Source organism: Scardinius erythrophthalmus (assembly GCF_964197995.2).
Source record: "Scardinius erythrophthalmus genome assembly, chromosome: 2".
Classification (NCBI taxonomy): Eukaryota; Metazoa; Chordata; class Actinopteri; order Cypriniformes; family Leuciscidae; genus Scardinius; species Scardinius erythrophthalmus.
The window spans coordinates 52,295,805-52,321,010 of record NC_138222.1 but is presented as its reverse complement, the minus strand read 5'-3'; the positions used below and the strand labels follow the sequence as shown (position 1 = coordinate 52,321,010).

The 25,206-nt window shown below is 35.8% G+C and overlaps 2 protein-coding genes across 3 annotated transcripts in view; both read right to left on the bottom strand.

Moving 5' to 3' along the window:
- Positions 1-852: 852 nt before the first annotated feature.
- lrrc28 (leucine rich repeat containing 28) lies at positions 853-16,802 on the bottom strand. Of its 2 annotated transcripts, none has more exons than XM_081351739.1 (10): positions 16,700-16,798; positions 15,990-16,219; positions 15,853-15,893; positions 15,547-15,584; positions 15,321-15,458; positions 13,162-13,368; positions 12,163-12,265; positions 9,351-9,520; positions 8,699-8,858; positions 853-2,142 (listed from the first exon to the last, which is right to left on the bottom strand). In XM_081351739.1, the coding sequence occupies exons 2-10, from the start codon at positions 16,155-16,157 to the stop codon at positions 2,073-2,075; spliced, it is 1,095 nt and encodes a 364-aa protein (XP_081207865.1). In that variant the 5' UTR covers positions 16,158-16,219; positions 16,700-16,798; the 3' UTR covers positions 853-2,072. The 2 variants fall into 2 exon arrangements, with proteins under 2 accessions (XP_081207865.1, XP_081207866.1); XM_081351740.1 differs by having other exon boundaries at positions 904-2,165; positions 16,700-16,802.
- A 1,921-nt stretch (positions 16,803-18,723) lies between these two features.
- Positions 18,724-25,206, bottom strand: part of igf1rb (insulin-like growth factor 1b receptor) — an 87,790-nt gene continuing 81,307 nt past the window's right edge. Inside the window, exon 21 of the mRNA XM_081358725.1 lies at positions 18,724-21,429. Coding sequence (XP_081214851.1) covers positions 20,961-21,429 — 469 coding nt within the window. The 3' untranslated portion in view covers positions 18,724-20,960. The remainder of the gene's footprint in view (positions 21,430-25,206) is intronic.

Here is a 25,206-nt window from a genome sequence, read left to right as displayed (position 1 = left end):
AGAACCTCTGAAGTAAATACAAAGTGCTTAAAGGATCCCATAAGTTCCAGCAAGAACCTCAAAGATTGTCAATGCTCCTCCAGTAACCCTACTATAGGAAAAAGAGCTCTGAGGCACCAAAATTACATTTTGAAGTTCCTTGAGTATCCAACAGGATACTTGAGGCTCCTTTAGTTTTTACAGTGTAGTTTGAATGAAGTGAATATCTGCTTCCAGATCCCATGAAATCTGTCCATACTTTCTGTTATAAAATTATTATTATAAAATGATAAAATAATCAGTTTCTGCTCTCAGTTGAGAAATAGTGTATACCAAATTTTCCATTTGCAAAAGCAGTTAGACATGATTATATTTGCATATATTTACATATCATTAGAATGACTATTAACCACTCCCAAGTAAAATGCACAGCCACAGACCCCAAATTGTTTTGGAATATATATATACAAAGTCGAAGCAAAAAGGTTCTCATTTTGAGAAAGCACAGTACTGGATGCAATAGTTTCTTCATGTCTGAGCAGTTGTGATCATGGAAGAGAAAAATACTGTAAATAATACCCTTAAAGATCCTATTTCAATTCTCAGATCCACAGAGCAGACATTTCATTCAACTCTGTTTTCGGAGTATATCCAGATGATGTACATAGAAAAATCACAAGCAATATTGTTCCCAACTGTCTAAAAGCAGAGTTCACGTGTTTCTAAATTCTGTTTAAAGACGCAGTAAGCCATATATGTCCATATAAAACCATATGACATACATATATGTCATATAAAAGCCATTTGCCAGCTCTGAGGCAGCTTAAGTTAGATGCCACATCAGAGTTGTCTTATTTAAAAAAAAAAAATGTTGCCATTGTCATTTAATCAACATCTTGAAAGAATCAACATTCAAACACAAACCAATGTCATGATTCTGTGTATTGATGCTGCACACTGTATAATGCACAGATGCAGCTTCAGTGCTGCCATAACGGTTACATTCAGTCAAAATGGTGCTCAACATGAATGAAATTGAAATTAGAAAACCAACAAGAGATGTTTTAAACATTGTTATTATTGCCAAACATTCGAACAACAGCACAATTGCATATAAATGCCAACATGAAACAACAACATAGTAAAAAGTTAGGCTGAACAAACTCTTCAGAGAAAATAAAGAACTGTAATGAAACTGTAACAGTAACATCTATACATTAACTTAGTAAGCTGAACAATGTCGGTGTTTTGCTGCTGTATCGGCACAATGACTGACGGCTGTAGTGTAGTATCAGCAAATCTCATAATTCATGTCTCAGTCTTTTGAAAATATTCTCTTACACAAAAATAGTACTATTCGAGAACAATCCATTGAAGCTGCCTTCAATGAGAACAATCAATTTCATGTTTTCATTAAAGTCAATTGGCACTTTATAGCGTTCTGTAGTCAAAGCTTCACAAAAGACTCGTAACACAAAACAACACACATGTGATTGTGCTTTAAAAGAGCTGAATCCTGGTCACTCATACACTTGGATTATGAGCCTCAGATTAAACTGACACACGTTTATATTTAAAAAGGAAAGAATTGGGTCACAGTCTTTAAGTACTATTTAAAGAAACATGACTTTTCAGTAATATTTTCAGTGATGAGCTCTAAAAAAAACAATTCTATTTTCCTTTCAAATGAAAACAAAAATATCCATATCTCACTTAAAAATTAGTTTTAAATGTATATATGCTGGTAATCTTTAAAACAGAATAAATGTTAAGTTTCTCAAGAAACCTTCATCCTTTCTGGTTACAGCAAACTGTAACAATCCCAACACAAACAATACTTTATTGATCAATTGATTCTACATTCATTTGTGAAATGTAATCAGGTTTAACCAACTGCTGGCTTTCTTTAGAGATGCTACACTCAGGACAGGAGGACATACTTTAATGTCTGTCATGAAGATCTTCGGGACGGTGGGCTGTCAAATGTTCCTGAAGCTCAGAAAGGTATCAGTTCCACAGAAAGTCTCTTGCGATATCCTTTGTGAAGATGAAAGCACCATGAGCAGTGCTGTGAGGTTATCGTGTGTAAGACGTCAGCCCTGCAGGTCAAACGTCCTCAGACACTGGCTAGAGCAGCAGTACGCTACAAAACTTACTGTGGTTCTGTGGAAGAAAACAGACAAAATCTACTTAAATCAAGTAGCACTTATACCATTCTCCCCCGGTTTCACAGACAAAGCTTAAGATAGTCCCCGACTAAAATGTATGTTTGAGCTGTTTTGACTGAACGCAACTTGCACTGACACTTCTTGAAATATGTCAGTGCCACTGGTTTCAAAGCCATGTTTATAAAAGCAACTTAAATGTCCTACTTGAACTAAGGCCTAATCCTGGCTTAATCTAAACCCTGTCTGTGATACCAGGCCAATAAGTTTAAAATTTTAAGTTTGTGCTTACTAAAACCTAAATGAAAACACTTGATACGTACAAACTTTCAAAACTTCAAATAAAAGACAATGCAATAATTTGAGGTATATTATATGAAGTTTTGCATTAATCAGAATGTGCGTTTTTTCTAAAGACGTGACCACACACAATTTTTTGAATGTTCAGAAATTAACTTAAACGTAGAACATTAGATGAAAACCCTCAGGTCTCTTCTTCAATGCAAAACTGATGAGATTTCTTTTTGGTTGACCAATAAAGCTTTTCTTTTTTTGGCCAAAAGCGATATCTTACACAGTCACTGACCACTTTATTAGTTACACCTTGCTAATTGGTCCCCCTTTTGCCTTCAGATCTACCTTTATTCTTCGTGGCATAGATTCAACAAGGTTCTGGAAACATTTCTCAAGAAATTTTGGTCCATATTGTCATGATAGCATCACACAGTTGCTGCTGATTTGTCGGCTGCACATCCATGATGCGAATCTCCCATTCCAGCGAATCCCAAAGGTGCTCTATTGGATTGAGATCTGGTGACTGTGGAGGGCATTTGAGTATAGTGAACTCATTGTCATATTCAAGAAACCAGTTTGAGATGGTTTGAGTTTTGTGACATAGTGTGTTATCCTGCTGGAAGTAGCCATCAGGAGATGATACACTGTGGTCATAAAGGGATGGACTTAGGAAGGCTGTGGCATTTAAACGATCCTCAATTGGTACTAAGGGGCCCAAAGTGTGTCAAGAAACTATCTCACACACCATTACACCACCAGCAGCCTGAACCATTGATTCAAGTCAGGATGGATCCATGCTTTCATGTTTATGTCAAATTTTGACCCTACCATCTGAATGTCGCAGCAGATTTTGAGACTCATCAAACCAGGCAATGTTTTTACAATCTTCTATTGTCCAGTTTTGGTGAGCATGTGTGAATTATAGCCTCAGTTTCCTGTTCTCAGCTGACAGGAGTGTCACCGGTGTGTGTCTTCTGCTGCTGTAGCTCGTCTGCTTTTGGTTTGACATGTTGTGTGTTCAGAGATGCTCTTCTGCAGACCTCGGATTGTAACGAGTGCTTATTTGAGTTACTGTTGCCTTTCTATCAGATGGAACTAGTCTAGCCGTTCTCCTCTGACTTCTGCCATCAACAAGGCATTTTTGCCCACAGAACTGCCACTCACTGGGTTTTTCTCTTTTCTGGACCATTCTCAAGAGATGGTTGTGCGTGAAAATCCCAGTAGATCAGCAGTTTCTGAAATACTCAAGACAAGCCCGTCCAGCACCAACAACCAATGTCAACCATGCCAAGTTTAAAGTTACTTATACTACAGGGCTGTTGAATGCTTGAATCTGATTGGTTGAAGAATGTTCTAAGGTGTGCATTATTTTCAGGGAAACGCACAGCTAAAGTAGTTCCAGGCAGGTCTTGACCGCATTACAGTTCCATATCACTTCGCGTAGTTAATTCATAACAAGAAAAAAACATTTAGCCCCATGTGCTTGATCTGCAATTTTCAATGTCTAGCTTCACAATCAATAGAAACATGCAGTTTAATTTTAATAAATAAAGTATATAGTCCTAGGTTATCTATAATCAATAGAAAATTAAACTGAATATAGGCTAAATAAATGAAAACAAAAACAAATTAATTATAACGAATTGAATTAATAAATAAATAATAATATTGACGCACATGCTTTTCTGTCTCATTATTGCAACATCTCTCTCTAATAACTGCATTAATAACAGCAATAAGCCGGGGACACACTTTAAGGCCGGTTATGAATGTAATTTTTTACTTATGACTGATCATGCCCAAACGCGTGTTCAGCGCGTTCAGTCTGTGTTCAAAGTCGGTGTTTAAAATCTGCTGCAGTCGATGAAAACAGTCAGAGAATGTGTCAGCTAGTCATGTGTCCCAGCATTAGTCTGCTATCAGTGGCTCAAACCTTCCTTACTAACTGTAAAATGACGTTTTGGAATTAGCAACGGAGGCATGGGATTAGATGCGAAAGAAATTAGTCCTACATACAAGAGCGTTTTAATGACAACAACTTTACAAACGTCTTGAAATACATAATCTGAACAATGTTTCGAGGTGTGGTAACTGTAGTATAAGCGGAATAATTGACGTCAGGCCGTTGAATTATTAGAAAAATAATGCACACCGAGGTGTAACAGCCACTCCGCTTCGCATCGTGACCGCATTACCACCTCGAGTGTGCATTATTTTTCTAATAATTCAACGGCCTGTCGTCAATTATTCCTTACTTAAATCAGCTTTCTTCCCCGTTTTGATGCTCAGTTTGAACTTCAGCAGATCGTCTTGACCATGTCTACATGCATCGAGTTGCTGCTATGTGATTGGCTAATTAGCTATTTGCATTAACGAGCAGCTGAATATTATATTATAGAATATTTATCAATATTTGAAAATGAATCAATGTGGGAAAAAATAACCTGATAGGAAATAAATCTGTAAAATAATCAGATTTAAACTTAAAGGGTCATTTCACCCATTTGAACATTGTTTTTTATTTAAAGTGGGTCATATGTGTAGTCGAAATGTAAAATAATTTTTGAATTTGGTGCCTTCGTGACCGAGAAAAGACAAAAAATAACTTCAGAACGCATTTGTATGAAAGACAACAACTCCCACAATGCACCACATTGCACAGCTCCGCAAGCCACTCCCACTAATCCAGAAAGCGCATATCTGCCTATAAGAGAAATCACTCTTCCGTCTACAAGGCTAGCTACTACCAGAGCTTGAAAATCATTTCACATTCACACAAAATGTCTAGTTAGTTGGCGAACTCATATAGTGCATTACTCCTCGTTTGTATTTCTTTTGAAAAGGTGAATTATTGCATGGTACCTGGATGTTCAGTCAGAACATATGCGGTGCGAAACTAGGATAGTTCACAACACAAACGTCCGTGTCCTCGTCTGATTCAGAGATTTCGTCCAGGAGAAATTGTCATCGTTGAAATTCTTTGCCGCAGACGGACTCTATCTCTGTGTTCATAGCGGTTCGTTGCTGCATAGTGAGATCACCGGCGCCACCAGTCCGCCCTAACTCGAGCCAGTCCGGGCTCCTCGTCCGCGGCAGGCAGGTCTTCTGCCTCGGCTGCTCTTCGCTATAATGCGGCTTGTAAAGGTAGCCACAAACACCTGATTCAAGCATCAGACTTCCGAAATCCTCTTCCTCTAGTCTATATCATATTGAGCACTCTCCTCCGCTATTGTCATAACTGTACATCTGTCTCCACAGCGCCTGTTAGCTTAGCTTCAAACAAGATGGAGGATATTGCTTTCAGTTTCAGAGAGTAAAGTACCACCCACTGATCTGTAATAGGTCTGTAGCGTGAGCGCGCCCCACCCTGGGAAAGATGAGAAACTAGTGTCTGTAGTCTTAACAGAAATCCCCCCCTCTAACACTTCCTCCTACAATGACGCAAAATGACGATTTTTGCGTCATTGTAGGAGGAAGTGTAAGAGGTAAATAACAGATTTCTCCCGTCTCAGGGGAAAATGAGAGAGTGTTGCACGACCATTCAATAGAATGACTGGGTTTCTAACAATGCAAAGCTTAATGCAAATGGGTGAAGTGTCCCTTTAAAGGAACCGTATGTAAGACTGTGGCCAAAACTGGTACTGCAATCACTTTCAAATTACTGTAGAGTGGGGTACTACCGGACTACTGTTGACAGTGATATAAGTATTTGAAATGAACATGATTTCTTAATGTCTAGTGACATATCAGGGCCATTTTATGATTAATTGAAATACATTTCTTACATGCGGTTCCTTTAAGATAGCAACTTTTTGATTCTGTAATCAATCATATTATAGTATTTTTCCCAAATAAATAAATAATTACAAACATGAGTAAAAAGGAAATAAAAGATAATTAATTAAAAATAAAAGTCACCAGATGATACTGTATAGGCATTGGCGAAATATTGGTTGAACACAAATTTTTGTGCACCCATTTTATTGTCTGCCAAGCTAAAATTGGTTTAAACTTTATTTTAATGTGAAGTAGTTACATTGTACCTACTCAAATAAGTACGGAGTAATATTAATTAACTACATGTACTTAATATACAGTTACGGTTAGGTTTTGGTTTAGGGCTAGTTACTTGTGATTATGCATAATTTACTTATTATTAGTTATTACTATAGTAAGTGCATGTAGTAACATGCAACTACGTCACCTTAAAATAAAGTGTTACAGATAATTTTAAGCCTGATCACTTCCAAAAGTACACGCACAGCATTTAGGTTTAGAGATTTTTCAAACCCCCTAAGATTAGGAGCAACCAAGTAAGATTCTCACCTTACCAAAAACCAATACAGTATCAAAAACACAGGTCAAATGCAAAAGTTTGCAAATTTCTAGTATGGTTAGTTCAAGTAAAGCAATCTCACAGGGAAAGAGATGTTTTAAAATAATTTTTATGAGCTTTCATCCCTGAGCACTCAAAATATGCAGCTTAATGTATGCACATATAAGGGAGGTTATTTTACTCCCACAACTTGCTTTCATAAGCATGTTGATGAAGTGATATTGAAACAGCGGGAGCTAACCTGATGACCTGCGACTGAAAACGGAGAGTATAAAAGGTGAAAAAGAAGCAAATGGAAAAGAATTCCCTTAAACAAATAGCTTTTCTCTCTTTCTTTCGACCAGCGCTGGTCTGCAAACGACCGTCGAACACTCAGGGTAAGAGGTAATTGGCGAGTGGATTAGATCTCTTAATGCACGTGAAGTAGCTGAGAGCAGCAGTCCAGCAGGCTGATTCGGTTACGCTACTGGATGTTGATACCAAAACCACAGCGTTGCATTACAGATGGAACATGACGGGTATCAGAGCAAGCACAGCTCAATTCAACCAATCAAACAAGCAGGAAGATGAGGAGATAGGGGAAGTGAGAGGGGTCAGAGAGTGAGTGTGTGTATGTGAGAGAGTTTTCTGAATGCAAGATATATGAGATATATGAAAGAGAGTATGTTTTTGGTAAATTAATATGCACATAACAGCAAATGCGCATGCATGGTATTTAATATTGAACATTTAATATTCAACAATATTATTGATCTGCCTGCATTGACACCATTTAATGAGAACTGAACTGAGCTGGACGATGACATCACGTTTTTCTCCAGAGTGGCTATATATACATACATATATATATATATATATATATATATATATATATATATATATATATATATATATATATATATATATATATATATATATATATATATATATATGTGTATATATATATATATATATATATATACACATATATGAACTAAATTAAAAACTTTTTTACAACAAAACACTTAACTTACTTAAGCTTGACTGTGACACTATTTTCTTCTGAAAACAAACTTTGTTGCATTATTTTCCTGTTATCACCGTAAAGCTGCTTTGAAACAATCTGTATTGTAAAAAGCGCTTTATAAATAAATATGACTTGACTATTGACCTACTCAATCCCAGAATGCATGTGGATTTAAAGGGGGCATCCACTACTGCTCAAGTTTGCTACGTTTTATGCTCACCAAGGCTGAATTTATATGATGAAAGCAAAATACAGAAAAATCGTAATATTGTGAAATATTATTACAATATAAAAGAATTTGTTTCTATTTGAATATTCAGCATCATTACTCCAGTCTTCAGTTTCACATGATCCTTCAGAAATCATTCAATCTTTCAGAAAACACTGAAGTACAGTGAGAGCGAACCAGTATAACTAAAAGTGTTTAAAAAAACATTACCTATGTTAGCTTTAATGTTAAAAGAATTTAATGTGAGTTGCAATTTCATTTTGTGTGACATTTATAGCCATACTGAAAGTGACAATGGATAATTCACCTCAGATCTTGAAAATAAATGAAAGGAAACAAGAACGTTCAAACTGTGAACTCAATGTGAATAAACAATTGCATTCTATGACGAAGTCTGTTTCAGTCATTCAGTATGTATTTTTAATTACTGTATGTTAAAATAGTCTAATATCTATGAATTTGATTACGCACTTAATCCATTTTTTTGCGAGTGCAGTGCACAGTCCACACACTCATCCGATTGGCTGTGATTTTTGGTTGTTTTTGTCGCGTCTCGTAGTCGTGTCTAGTACAAACTGCTTGTCACTGGAATCTTATCTTATTGTATCGCGTCTGCCAGCTTAGGACACGGTGTAAAGTGGAATTCCAAAACACACACTTGTGATATGATGTTACTACAGCATCAGTACCTCTTGTGCACCCCTGCGAGCGCAGTCTCTCTGAGCGGGAACAGTTTGGTGTAGACGATGGTGAACATGGGCTGACTGCAGCGGTGACAGTGACCCAGAGGACACCGGACGACTTCCAGCAGACTCTTGGGCAACAGGAACGGAGTCAGGAACTTCACGTCTGCACATAAGACATGTTGTGTTGGTTTATCTACACTAAAAGACCACAACAGCAGCAACATGGAGGGGTTTACAAGACAGATGATGTTTTACTACAAGACAACGTGTAGCTGTGGCGCTGAATAACTACGACTTATGAGGCAGCGGCAGAAACTCAACAGAAACAAACAGCAGATATGTTTCCTACATCAGATATGTTTGTTTTAATGTGGCATAAGAAAGTGACTTAGCTAGAAAAACGACGTAGAGAGGTCAGACAAACAGATTTCCAGAAATGCGATTAAAATTGTGAATGTAAAAAACGTATTTCATGTGATCTTTTTTGCCGTTCACACTTGCTAAATAGGATTGGATTCCAATCGGATATGCACGAAAATCAGATTTGGACTGACAGTCTGAACAAGACATGTTTTAGTGGTCAAAACATTTGGTTGGTAAATGTGAAGGAACCCGATGAAATTGTCGTAGGTTTGTTTGCGACTCTTACACTTACCGGTCCAGTTGTGGGCCGCATGTAGGACTCTGCATGCCAGCTCTTCCAGAGGCAACACACCGTCAGTCTCGGAGCCGATGGCCTTCACTTCAGAGGGCAGAGGAACAGTCACATCTCCAAGAGTCAAGCAGAGCTGCTTCACGTCAGAGACCTGACCAGCTAGACCACATCTGTGCGTGCATACAGATAAATAACCTTGCATGAACATCGACACATTAGACCAGGTGTCCATCTGAAACAGCCAGGGATCAATCACACCAAATATCATGAGAAGCAATATATAGCCACATCAGCACTTAAAATGTCAGAAAACTTGTGCATTTTCCCACCCAGACATTGTTACTGAAATGGTGCACGGCTGGAACATCTGAGAATCTCTCTTTGGAAAATGTGCAACAAAAGCAGCAGAGCGTGTTAAAAGTGGATGAGCCAGATTCAAGTTTATAGTTTATAGAAGAACTTTTTGTGAGATTTACCAAAGTGAATCTTGAGTTTTGATGTCTGTGTGAGGCAAGTAAACTCTTACATGTGTGAAAAAAATCAATGTTGTTTACTTTCAGATGGACGGAAAATCTGACCAAAGACTCAACACACATTTTCCACTAGTTTCTGCTGCACCGTTTGTCCAGTAGCTGACAGGGTCTGGAGTGCCACAATCTCAATAAGCTCCACTTTATCGAATGCCCATCTATAATTATGTCAAGTCATCTATTTCAGACTTAACTAGCCATACTATCACATTAAAACATAAAAAAGGCATAAGGTAACAGAAAAAGGAAATTAACTCTTATTATCTTGTGCTGAATCTATTTGTTTCTTTATGTCTTTATAGTTCGGCTGGGAAAAATAACACATTGATTTCTGTCAATTTAAACAAACTTTAAAGAGGGGAGAAAATAAACTTACCGCTATATATTATTGACAGAGAGTGAAATATCACCAAATACACTGTATACAAGGCACCGCCAAATCTGACATTTAGTATAATGGGTTTATGCAAAAGGTTCACTTAAATAAAAATGTGTTATTATGTTTCTAAATATTGTTTCTATATACAAATATTCTATAAATTGTAGTTCTGTCAAATCGATTAATTGCGATTAATCGCATCTAACATAAAAGTTTGTGTGTGTGTGTATATATATATATACATATTATATAATATATATATATATATATATACACACACACACAAACTTTTATGTTAGATGCGATTAATCGCAATTAATCGATTATATATATATATATAAACACACATTATATATTTTCAAACTTTTATGTTAGATGCAATTAAAGGCACAATATGTAACTTTTTTGCTTTAAAATTAGCAAAAAATCATTATATCTATGTTATATATTTTTTCTAGTTATGTACTGACATTATCCCGACTGTTTCCAACATTCAAACCAGGAGAAATTTTCATTTAATTTTTAGACACTGCACGTTTCTTTATTTCCGTTTTGTCGCAGTCAATGGCGTCATATCCGCGTTGTCCCTGGTTTCCGCTCGTACTGCCATGGTAACCAGAGCTATGAGCAGAGTCCTCTGATTAACCAAAGCGACAGACGCAGACAACTGTGTAGTTCGCAATGTCTATTTGCACGCTGTTGTTGTTTCGTTCAAACATTACGGACCATGGCAAGCAGACTTTGGATAAAAAAGGAGAACTAAAACAAGAATCAATATCAGCGCGGTGTTTTCGAGATGCCGAGAGCTCCCATAGATAGTATATAAACGAGAGCTCCACGTCCGAGACTTCGACCGCTTCTACATGTACTTTATTAAACAGGTGAGCACATTTACATAAAACTAATCAATGTTATATAGTTCAACAATGATAAAATGTTAGAATATGATCTGTATGTTATTCTAATGTTGATCTAGCTTACTGCTAGTCTCATACAGACAAACTAACACATAAATTTCAACACATTCAAATGCAGTTTAGTGTGCTAGTGTAACGTTAGACCAAGTGAAACAGCGCTGCGTTTCCTCACAAGTTTAATTTGTCTAATAAACTGACCTGTGAGTAGTAATTCTGCACTCGCGTGTAGTTCGGTAGAATGAAATGTCCATATTCCTTTTATATCCGCGGGAGCTCACGTCGCGTGTGGAGCTGATAGCTGTCTCTTAGCAATCCCGAACTGCTTCATATCACAGTCATGATAAAAGCATTGATGTATTCAGTCAACAATAAAAATTATTAGATAGGTCGGCTTGACGTTGACGACAACATCCATAATTCTTAGCTTGTGTTGCGTCATCAAACTACGCCTTTGTTATTGTAAAGAGGTTAGCGACCCCTAGTGGAGAAAAATTCCATACTGTGGCTTTAACTGTGATTAATCGATTCGACGTTACTAATATATTGTAATTATTATGATCACAACTAGCAATAATTGCTTTAATGAGCTTGTTTCTGCTTAAGTGAATACATGATGTTATCTAACTGCATGATTTGTATTATCTGAGAACTGTACATCCTGAAATATAGAACCGCCTGCTCTCTGTAGTCACCTTTAATAACAGATTACTCTAGATTGTAATGTAGAAACATGCATTTACTTTAAAGCTGCTTTGAAACAATATGTATTGTGAAAAGCGCTATACAAATAAATGTAAACTGAATTCAATGTTTTGTAATTTTTCAGCTTTCAAATGTTAGGTGTGATTAATCACAATTAATTACAAAAATAGGTGCAATTAATTAGTACATTTTTTTAATCGATCGACAGCCCTACTTTATAGAAATTTTTAAAACATAAAAGCTGTGATTTTGATAGCATACTACAACGACAGAAAAGAGCTCACCCACTGCAGCCGATGACTTTGTTATAAAGATACGATGGGAGAGCCTTCAGATGAGTGTTGTTGTCCACAAAGACAAACTGCAGCTCCATGGAGCGCCCCATATCTGACAGAAACATAAAGCATCAGTATATTGCAACAACATCAGTACTCGTGAAATATAGTCCTCTGGAGTCATAAAAGAGCTGTGTGTAACCTTCCCCTTAACTGTTGCTCTCAAAAATGCTAAAAATATTATTATAATGATTGGTTGAGTCCCGTTCAAAGCCACTCTACAAACATAAACCTGTGACCTTATTACACCAGTATAATGTTATATACAGTATTATTATTATAGACATTTTATAAATTGAAGCTGTGGTTTACAGTGAATTTACATTAGCTGTTCTAAATTCACTGTAAACCACGGCCTCATGAGTCTTATTGCTTTAATAACCTTTGGTCTGCTCCTCACATAAAGCATCATATGGCTTCAGAGAACTTGTATGGAGTATTTGGACTGAATTTAGGCAAACTAGACTATGGAAACTCTCGTTCAAAAGTTTTTGAGGTAGGATTTTTCTAATGTTTTTGAAAGACGTTATGGTCAACAACACTGCATTTATTTGATCATAAATACAGGAAAAACAGAAATATTATAACAATTTAAAAACACTTTTTTATTTTAATATAAAATCTACTTTATTTCAGAATTTTCAGCAGGCATTAATTCAGTCACATGATCCTTCAGAAATCATTCTAATATGCTGATTTGCTGCTGAGGACAATTCTTATTCATATTTTTTTATATTTTATTTATAAAAGAATAGCATTTTATTTGAAACATGTTTTACTGTCACTTTGGATTCATTTGCATTCTTTCTAAATAAAGGTATTCATTTCTTTAAAAAAAGAACTGACCCCAAACTTTTGAACGGTAGTGACTCGAATACACTGTTTCTTTGGGTCTGCCAAATGCACAAATGTAAATGTATTGTAAATGTTGTGTCTTGATCTGCTCACCCAGGGGCAGTGATGTCAGGCAGTTGGCAGCCATGGAGAGCTCATTGAGGTCAGGCAGCAGACAGAGCTGGCGAGGGAGCCACTGCAGCATGTTTCGGTCTGCTGTCAAACACTGCAGGGACAGACACTGGTGCAGACGCTCTGGAAGAGTCCTCAGGAGGTTCGTGGACACGTCCAGAGTCTCCAGCTCTCGGAGATCTCCCAGCTCTACCAATACAAGTCAATATACATTTATGTTCAAATTGGCATGAAACAGAAGTTGCGGTTATGGCTTACATCAGAGTGAAATGGCTTCTCTAACAAACAAACAAACAAACAAATATAGGACAGGACTTGATTTTGTCTATGGGGAATTGATTAAAATTGATTTGCTATTGGTCGATCTCATGTGAGTGACAGGTTGCCCCGCCCTCACGCCAGTAAACACATCATCAGAGAAGAGATGTAGTTGCAAGAGGGAGGGGAAGTTATTTTGATTAAAGATTAAAATGGCACATGAATTAAAACAAATAATGATGTGCATGCACAGGTAAATCATTCATAATAAATACTTCAATATTCCATAAAAAATCTGAATTGTCTATTTTTTCCATGCTATAAAGTTTCAAGTAAGAATCAGGTAATAACAGGCTTTTATAACTAGGGTTGTCAAAATTAACGCGCCAACGCATGTGATTATTTTTTCAGTTTAACTGAAAAAATATATAATTAATGCAATTTACGCAGCATCCATTTTTTTCCATGTCATCCTTTAGCTATCGTTACATTATATGATAATGCTCTTATTCATATATCAATTCTCAAAAAGTGAATAAATGGATTATAATTTAGTACCATAAAATCCCCTAAAAATAAAAAGTATAAAATAAAAAAAAAACATTTTCGGACTAAAATATAGTACAATCATTTCATTGAAATAAAAAATGTAATTTTTAACCAACACGTGAAGGGTTAATCAATCAAAGAATAAATGAAACTGAGAAAAATAACTCACTGCTCTTGACTGAATAACTTTTGTAGCTTAAACTACATTTCATTTTTAATTTATACAGTGAAGACTTTGAAGAATTTGAGAACTTAATTCAATTTCTGTAAATTTCCTATCTGTAAATATTTAAAATATACTGTCTTTATGTTGTTTCTACAATAATTTGGAGATTAAATGTGAAATTATTACAACATAAAAATATAATAAAAACTTTAATGTTAGCGTGATTAATTACAGAAAAATGTAATCGATTAACAGCACTAATTATAACTATAGGGAGTGTCTTTATGGCTTTTTCTGGAAAAAAAATACAAGATCATACATTATGTAATACTGAAAAGGAACTATAATTGTGTAAATACAAAAATAACACTTCTTTCAAACATGTGTGCAATGAATGTCACTAGATAAAATATGCTAGAAACTGTTGTAAAAATTCACTGTAAAACACTTAGTTTGGAACAATTCACGTATGATAAATTAAAGCCATGAACAGTCTCGGCTTCAGATGAAACATTACCCAATTTAAATGGAAAAGAACAATAAAAAGACTGATATAAAACAACAGCGTGTTTTGAAGCAAAGCAATTAAAGAGAGTGTCAAAGAGCTTAGTCATTTTCCCACAGTCTCTTTATGAAGTTTATATGAAACCATTTAAGTGTCATGCTGAGCACAAAAATCTCTTCATTAAATGAAGTTTAATAACTGCAACATGTACTGAAGTTTAAAAGCTTCTGGTGATGCAGTGTCCTCATACTCAGCTGGCGAGCGAAGACATTATTTGATGCAGTTAAAGCTGCTCAATTACACAAGAAAAAATATCTTGTGTTACAAATAATGTCCATGACAGAATAAAAGGGGCTGTTTACCTAGAAACATTTTTAATTACAAAGTTGCAGCACCGTACTGACTTTCCTGAGGACTTCATTCAACCTTTGGAATATTTCAGGTTAAATGCAAAATACATGTATTTCTATGTAATCCGAAATATTATTTTAATGCTGGGTAGCACAGGTAAAGCAATAAAACTAAATATACAGCAATTCATGTTTTTGTTATAAAATGATTATTATTCTATTATTAGATATGCATAGAGGAATTGATAATCAATCTAATCAGTTGCAGCAGCTCAATCATTCTCAGTGTTTTAGATAAATGTGCACGACTCACCTTGCGGGAGGAATTTCAGTTGATTGTTGGCCAATCGCAGGTGTCGTAATGAGCGCAGTTGACCAATCTCTGGGCAGATGATTTGAAGAGCGTTGTCACTCAGGTCCAGTGACTGCAGCTTCACAAGGTTGCCAATTGCTGGAACAACAACAACATCATGTACCGTGCAATGCATCTTGTATCTGACATCAAAATACTTATGTATATAATTATAAAATTAAATTACCTTGAGGAATTATTGCAATATTGTTTGAGTGCAGGTATCTTAAAAAAAAAAAAAAAGTTGTGGGATTACATTTCATAATCTCGTTTTTCATCAGATGCAGTAAAAATGTAACTAAAATAATTTCATTCAACCAAACTCATTGCCCATCCAGTCATAGTTATTTATGTATGGTTGGTAAAACATCACAATGACTCAGGGACATCTACTGGGCAACAGTAATATTACAGTTGTGCAAAATTTACTGTCCATTGTTATAATAACAGCATAAACCGAAGTCACAAGAGTATAACAAAGATAAATACTCACAATTCAATAAGGTTGGGAAGTTTCTGAGCCAGATTCTCTGGCTGACAGGAGGAAAACAGGTAAATATATCATTACAATATTTCAATACAGGGCTGAATCAAAACTGAAGACTAACAGCACTGGGACTGAGATCTTACAAGGGATGTGAGGGAGTTTCTCTTCATGAAGAGACGCTCCAGGAACTGCATCCCTTCATCTCTGAGCAGCTCCACAGGGAAGCTGTTGAGGTTTCTGTAGTTCAGGAAAAGATTCTTGTGTCGCTCTTGTTTGGCCATAAAAATTGCTGCATGGAGTTCAGCGGCCATGGCGGTGAGAACCGTCTTTGGTTGAGAGAGTTTTCCCCTCTTTCAACTTCTACTTTTCTAATCTGAAAAAAAAAAAAAAAAAAATAAGCAAGTAAATCAATCATGTTGATAATCAGTCATATTCACCCCAAAATCAAATGACAGATATAATGAATTAAATAAAATAATAATAGTAGTAATATTGGATCTCTCACTATTCTTCATATTGATTTTAATGGACCAAAGGTAATTGCAATAGAAAATGCTAGTAGTAAAACCCTCTTATGAACTGATGTTTACTAGTAAGTTAGTAACGTTAGCTATAAAAGCATTATGTAATGTCAAATACCAAATGACGTTACACTAACAGTATGAACCAATACGAGCTCAGATATTGATGCTATAATGTCCTGCGAGTGTAAATTTAGACCTAAGTCTCTGCAGAAATCTAATCATAATAATTGCTGGCTAACGTTAGCTCTTTGAATGCGAAAAAAAAATAAATAATTGACATATGAAATACACAACACAGCAATAATCATCACTGATGAATTGCAACTTACATTACATCCCTGTAGTAATGAAATGGAAATGGTCCCCGTTTAAAACCTCTGGAGTTGTATTTGTGCCGCACTGGTCTTCCGTCTGAGAGAATACGCGTCACTTGATACAGACAGAGAGCATCATGGGTAATGTAGTTTTCCTTACATCACAGCCGCTGGAGACACATCCACTGCATATATATAATAATGTAATGTAATACAATAATATTTGCTACACAAATATTTTACTATAAAAGTTATTTTACCTAAGAGAAATGTCAAAACAGCCATTTAAATACAATTAATTTTAATTTCATATTAAAAACAGAAATCATAAAGCTATTTGTCATAATAATAATATAATAATAAGTAGGCCTAATATTAATTAAACTTATGAATGACAACTCTGATTCTTTTGAATGTTTTTGATGCTTTTTTTGAGTCCACTACTACACAAAATAGCTTATCACTGACATTTTATTATTAAAAGCTACTACTACCAATATTGATTAACTTATTTATAATAATGCTTGATTTAATTATTCACATGACATCACTGACACAAAATTTCTCCCTGACATGCTATTTGCAGCCAATGCAGGTGCAAATATTATTTTATATGCTGTCTGTCTGTCTTATGCATCAACTGTACTGCCACAATTGAGTTTACAGTTCTTTCGTAATCATTCATTCAATCTTAAAATGCAAAAACAGACATCACAAAGCTATTCAACTGGATTTATTATAAGTGTTTTTGAGCAACGTGCCACCATAAATACAATATGTTAATCTTCTCCATCTACACTCCTGCGACACATTTCATTTTTCTTCAAATGGATACAAAAAGAAAACAACACAAATAAAGTTAATAAGTGCCTTTTTTAATCAGAACAGCCAGGTTTGAACAGACTTGGACCACAAAACTTTTTCCATTCTCCCCTCCCCCGTTCTGGATCTGTAACCCCTTTACATAACCAACACACACATATCTAACACATCTCAACAGTTCACTGAACAACCAAACATTTTTGCTCCACCAGCATCAGGGAGTGAAATACACGACACATCCCCTCTCCAGGTTTTAGATGGCGCCATCAGATCACGAACACCTCCGAGCAGCAGTTTTCAGCAGCAGGGTAGAGTGAGCGTCGAGGAACGGGTCACTTCCTGTCCCGTTGACGCCCACTTGAACCTTCAGCCCTGAGAGGATCTAGCCCATAGGCAACAGATCTGTACTGACAAATCAACCATTGGTCTGAGATGGTCAGAGGAGAGCATTAGGATGATGATCTTGGAAAAATGTGAAAATCTTATGAAAAATGCTGAAAAAAATGACCACAGGTACGAAGACTCTGGAGGAGGGCGTGATGTTGGTATTGCTATTTGATTGTTGATGGATTTGTAATTACTTTTTCCAAATTGGACAAACAAATCTGGCGAATTTCGCCAATTTAAACATTTCCCTTTTATAAAAATGCTTTAGTGAAAATTTACAAGAATATCTTGAATCTGGATTTTATAAAATGCATATTTAATCAGCCCACGAGTAATTTTTGTTAAACCGCTATGAAATACGACATGGGGGAAAAAGCTATTGGCTCATAAACCAGTCATTTCAGCTAACAAACTTCTCTTACCTTTATATTGCATCTGCTCAATTATTATTATTTTTTTAAATTATGCTAAAATGTTTGTGTTGATCTTTCGCTTGGGCTGATTGGGAAATTTTTTTTTTCCAAAGCCAGCACAAAACGTATATACATTTGATGCACCTGACAAACAGCAAAAACTTACAGAGGGAACGTACATAAATCCATTTTTAGTTTCAATGAACATTTGGTTTCTGATACAATAACAGTATTCCAATGAATGTATAATGCAAACTTCAAAATAATAACAGTGGGATTCAGAGACATGAAAGGGAGAGGAGATCAGAACCATTATATCCTCAAAAATTATTCCATCTGTTGACTTTTGCCCTCAAGTTAAAAGATGGATAAATTAAACATCGACAACATTCCAGCACATTTGGAGTCAATTCTGTCAGATCTGTTCTTGTTTTAATAAATAATAAACAAATTTAAGCGAGATCCGATAGGAAAGAAAGCAGCTAGTCATACAAAATGTCCGTAATTCGGTAATTTCTCCACTCCGAGATTGTGGTTTGTAGCGTTTATGAGGTTTTACCCAGATACAGAGAGCAGTAATATTGTCCTTTTCATGAAAAAGGTCAGATGTACTTTATATACAGGTACATAAAAAAAGAGTGAGGTAGATAAATGTCTGAAAAAAAAAAAAAAAAAGTCCCAATGTCATGAAAAAAAAAAAGCATATAAAAATATCTAAAATGTTGCACTTAATCAAGGGGGGGGGGGTTTACAGTGATTATTAAACATATCACATAAACAGGAGAGAGGAAAAAAAATAAAGAAAATAAATAATGAAAATAAAAGGTCAGGATGTGGGGAAAAACATAAAAGGTGACAGTTTTTCCTTTGAAAAATCCTTCCAAAAGAATTAAAACAAAAGTCCCAAAAACTGGCGCTCATAGTCAAACCTGTATCTTAAATGTATATAAGTGATCTATGTTACAAACACAACTTCTGCATAGAGATATGCTGAATCATATCTGTATAATCGGTGTTTATCAGGCTCTGCTCGGAAGAAAGGAAACGCAGAGTTTAAACATTTACAAAGGGCGGCAGGATCAGTCACAAATAAGGCTGAACAATCAATCCAAAGTGTGAGACGAGTCTATCTTCAAGGCAAGCGATGAAACGAATTCAAACTTTGCCAAATTTTTTAGTCATATCTTGTCGGTTACAGAGGAATGAATAATGAGAGAACAAAACATTGGATTCTGAGACCGAAACATTGAGGAGTTTGACCTGAGAGTATTTTTCGCGCATTAATGTGATGAGAGACACAGTGTTCAGCTGTTATAGAGTCGCGTCGAACGAGGTGCCGCCATTAATGGCATGAAGAAAGAAGTGTGTTCTATTGCCGGTTTCGCTATCAAAAAAAGAAGGCATTAAACAACTTTACATTGGAAAACTCAACTGTTAGATTGAGCCTTCTATTGGTTTTTTTTTGTTTTTTTCTCGTTTTGCAGAACTATAAGCATCATAAAATGGACTGTAGTGGAAAGGCAAAGGATTACACCTGAAGAATCTCTTTACAATTTTACAACCACAAAAGAAAAAACAAGAATAAAATAGCAGCTTTTTTCAGCACAGACATATAAATGATCAATCTGAACTGTAAAAAAGGTACAAAAGTGACCGACAAACGACGCACACGCTCTGTGGTCCGAAGTACGATTGTTGTGAAGATTTCAAATGCCACAATTTTAAATCTTTTGAGCTTCTTTTAGACCCAATTCCCTTTTCTTTTTCTTTTTTTTTTCTTTTTGTTTCTTTGCGATGTAATATCTGCTGCATTTGTTCTTCCACTTTTGCATTATTTCATCCGAAATGCAAAAAAACCCAAAGCGAGAAGACAGAAAAGTAAGAATCAGGGAAATGTCACTCTATTGATTGTGTTTTAAAGTAAAAGATGCTTTGGATCACCAGTGTAAAAAAACAAACATATGCGGACAATTTTGCATATTTTGGGGAATTGTAGAGGAGTATACAATTTGGACACATAAAAAAGAGATTTGGCAGATTCGTGAATTTCTTCACTATGTTGCACGGCCAGATAATTCGGAGAGAGAGTGGAAGCCAAAGATCTCCGTATCTAGATTGGAGTTGGGTCTTACTTCTAAGATGGGCGGAAGAGGAACTCTCACACCTTTCTCTAATCTAGACGCACGTCTTTGGGAACAAAGACAAGAGAAAGCGCTTCGATGTAGGATTCGCTTGGAGATATGCAGAGCGTTTCGTAATAATAATGCCACCGTACCACCACTGGCTCTGATAGACCTTCAAACCAGTTTTGGAAGTTTAGAAAAGTAACAAAACGTAACAAAAAAACAGTCAGCCTATCGAGTGCGAGAGTGAAGGTCATGGTTTTTCCAGTCAGTGATCCAGTCTGCGGAAATAACAAATGAGTTCATGTCAATCAATTCAACAATTCAATCGAAATACACAAAAAACAAAGAAAATTCAAACTTTGTCCGTTGAGGTATGATTGAAAAAATTGATTGCCTGGACTCTCAGTTTATACCGTTTTTTTTTTCTTTCCTTGTCTCTTTATTTTAATATTTCTTCTCAGGAGACCACACAGTGGCTTGACAGACAGAGACACGTCCATGTTTTCGGAAACGGGGTCGGGCCGCTGATCAGCAAGCCGACGACTGGGGCAGAGGCAAGGCACGCTCGTTCTTACGCCCCCCGTTCATGTGAGCGTAAGGCTGGGACTCGTCAAACGGGCTCCGGAGAACCATGGAGGGCCCGTTTGCCGCCGATGAGGGGAGCGGGTGCTTGTCCGGGGAGCTGGGGGAGGAAGGCGGTGACGACGGGCCGGCTGGAGTGGCGGAGCACTGGGGCGCGGGGGAGCACTGTTGAGGGGAGGCTAAAGAGGGGGCGAGGGGCTGCAGGCTGGAGGACGGCTCCAGAGGAACGTTCTCCATGGTTCCCACGTTCTCCATGTCCAGCTCTTCCGTGTCGGGAGGTTTGTTCTCCTCGCTGTAGAAGAAGCTCATCTCCTTGAAGCCCTCCTCCAGGTCGTCCTTGAGGCTGCTGATGATCTCCAGGAAGGACGGACGCATTTTGGGGTTGAACTGCCAGCACATGCGCATCAGCTCAAACCTGGAAGATCAAAACAAAGAGAAGCTAAGCGACACGATCTTCAAGAAAACATCAGAAATGACCGGCTGATATTTGGCCGTGTTGAGATTATCAGCATCCGATGACATTCAGGCTGATAAACAGACTTGAGTTGAAGTCAGCACAAAATAAATAAATAAATAATATATGAAGTTTTTAATTTTTAGGAATTTATAAATGACTTTTAGGGAATGTTGTGTTAAAATGCTATTGTTAATTTGTATTGAAAATATTTCTAATAATTTCACCTTATACTTTGTGTTGTTAAAAGAGTCAATTTCCAATTTAAAATGTATATATGGTATATTATATATAGAGATGCCCCTTTAAAAAATTAACTATTGTAAATAATAAATGTACTGTGTGTGAATATATATATATATATATACACACACATATACATATACATATATATATATATATATATATACATATACATATATATACACACACACACATACATACATACATACATATACATACATATATATATATATATATATACACATACACACATATATACATATACACACACACCAAAGATTACATTAGCCAAACAATTTCTGACAATGCTAAATTGCATGGATAAAGTGCAACCATGTATATTTACATACATTCATAGAGCATTACTAAACATGTAAACAGTACTATTTAAGATGATTGTCATAAAATCACTCAACACATCTTGTTTATACCGTCCACGCCTACTTTGCGCAGCTCTGAACAACAGGTGGCAGTGTGACGAATCAGTAACATAAACATGCATGCTATCAGCGGTTACGTCCTAAACACAGCTGCAGTGAGCTCATGGTGAATGCTGTGACCTCTTTACTGCACAGCAAACACAGAACTGTGATGAAATCACACTGCAAAGCTGGGGAGAGCTGTAAAGGAGGCCCGAGAGCGACAGCGAAAGGGGAACTGCTACAGTTACGGAGAGAAAAAAAAGAAAATAAGACTACGATCTCGCTGACACTTGAGCATTCCAGTTCACCATTTTAATTATACACAAACAGACTAAGAATACCAGAGGAGTCCGCTGAAAAAAAATACTCGGATCCCTGTGCCAGCTCACACACTAGTGGAGTAACACACACCATTAGTCTTACAAACACCAGCGCCGGCTACACACCCACACACAGCTAGCGCAAACATCAGCTGACAGTTACAAATACCCGTGCACCACATACACAAACATTCACACCAGCATATCGTTTCACACACACACACACACACACACACACACACACACACACACACACACACACACACACACACACCGACCGGGGCTTTTGGCTCTCCAGCTGTGAGACAGAGGGATTGGACTCACTGCCCTCAGTCTCCAGCTTGTTTTTCCTGCACAGCACTAAATGAAGTTTCCATTGATGGGGAGGTTCAATCGGATTCTAGCACCTCCAGTGTTAAATTGCTATAGGAACTAGATTAAAGCCTGCAGTAACCTTAGAAAGTCTGAATGTTTTAGGGCCAACAACAATACATGGATTCTTTTTCAGAGATATGATGAAAAATCTAATTCAAAATGCAAGTGAGAAGATCTTAGAATTGTTTTAATGCATTCATATTGGTTTCACACTTTTGGGAAATAAATACAATAATACATACAAATTTAAATATTCTATCTATCTATCATCTATCCATCCAACCATCCAACCATCCATCCATCCATCCATCCATCCATCCGTCTTGTGTGTGTATTTTGTTAAATAACGTTGTTAAAAGGCAAAATTGAGTAACCATAAAGCAAAAAGTAGTTCTTTTTTATCTTTACTTTCAAAACAATTTCAAACATTTTCAAGGTAAATATAAATTTTTCTTAAGGTAATGCAATTTGACCTGACTAACTTCAGCTTTTAATATTTATTTATTTATTTTTAATGGCTGACCTTGCTATTACAGCAGTCTCAATGTATAATTTATTATATAATAAATAATTATAAATTATATACAATATACTATACAATACACACATTATATAATTATTTAAAGATTAATATTATTTAAAATATCCAGACAGCTGCACCAAACCTTTTACTTTTCTCAGATCCCACAAAAATTTCAAAATGAATTCAACTCATTCAATTCAACAAAATGTGAAAAAATAACAGTAAGAATAATAATACAGATTTAAGGTAACGGTTTTGCATTAGCAATAATATTAGGAAATATCGCTGCGCTGATACATTTTATGAAAGCACTGAAATGCATAATTCAGTCTGTTTTTGTTACATAGAATTCCAAGTGATCCTGCTCTAGCTTCTTTTTTTTATTGCTAGAGCAAAAATAAACAAAATAGCTGGCCATGTTTTGAGTAAAATATCAATTACATTTTCAAGGCAGAAGTCAACATTTTACTTCTGTGAGAAACGGGATATTAGCAACTAGAAAGAATGTAAGGAAGGACTTGATTTCATACATCAGAAATAGATTGGAAAAATGCACGTACCAAAAAGGAAACAGGCGGAAGGTAAAAAGGGATTGAAAAATGATGTAAGCCGAAAAAGAAAATCATTTCGGAGGTGGAGCAATTCTTTTGATAACACTTTACATAAAGCCTGTACTGTATATATAATGCATTAGAAAAGTATTTTTAATGCATTCATTATTACTGCTTGTAATGCACCTTACAATGCATTGTATGGTCTGATGAATAATTGTAACCGCCGTAATAATACATTATTAAGCTTATCTATTCACTGAACACACCTTTAGAAAGTAAAATGCATTAAATCACAAGGAATCTGCAAATATTAAAATGCATTTTAACTTTGGCTACAATTATATATATATATATATATATATATATATATATATATATATATATATATAAAGATATAATGAATTATAACGTACACCATAAATACTTTTATAATGCATTGTAAAGAAGGGCTTTAAGTAAAGTGTTACCATTCTTTTATTTTGATGAATGGTTACAAAGTATTACAGAATCTAAATTTTAGTACAGTCCAAATGTTTTCCTAGTAGGAGGCAGTGGCTTTTGCTTTTTTTGTGGCAATTTTATTAACAATATCACATCAGCTGCATGAGCACCATCGCTCAAAGCCTTTGTTCCAATCGCTACACTGCACATAATTTCCACTTTTAATCTAATATCTGGACTTCCTTTGAGGTTTAACTTGGGTGACCCGTTGTCACTGTTAGAAGCATGTACCAGCCTGAAAGCCTCCCACATGCCCTCCTCCTCCACTCCTGTTCTCGCAGCTTTAAAGACCACTTCATCCTTCCTGGCACTTCTCTGAAAAAGTGTTAAAAGGTGCCAAACGTCGGCCAACCACAACAAAGACCCTAAACCAGACCGCCTTGAGATGAAAATGAGGCACAGGCCAACGCAAACTATTGTGCACTTCCCGTCAATGGACAGTGAAACAACACATCATTGTTCATTTGTTTCACCAATAAGCATGGCTTGTGAAGTTTCCTTTTTATTTTATGTCTTTAAAAATTAAAAAAAAAAAAAATCTAAAAGGCCTATGCAACATAATATTTGCATATTAATTTCATAAATATTATATATATTTTATATTATTAATATTTTTTTCATATTAATTGTATATATATATATAATCAGAAAAATATCTAAATCATTTAATTAACTATATTTTTATTTGAATTGAATATATATATATATATATATATATATATATATATATATATATATATATATATATATATATATATATATATAGCTTTTTAAAATGGATAAATATTTAGAAATGCATA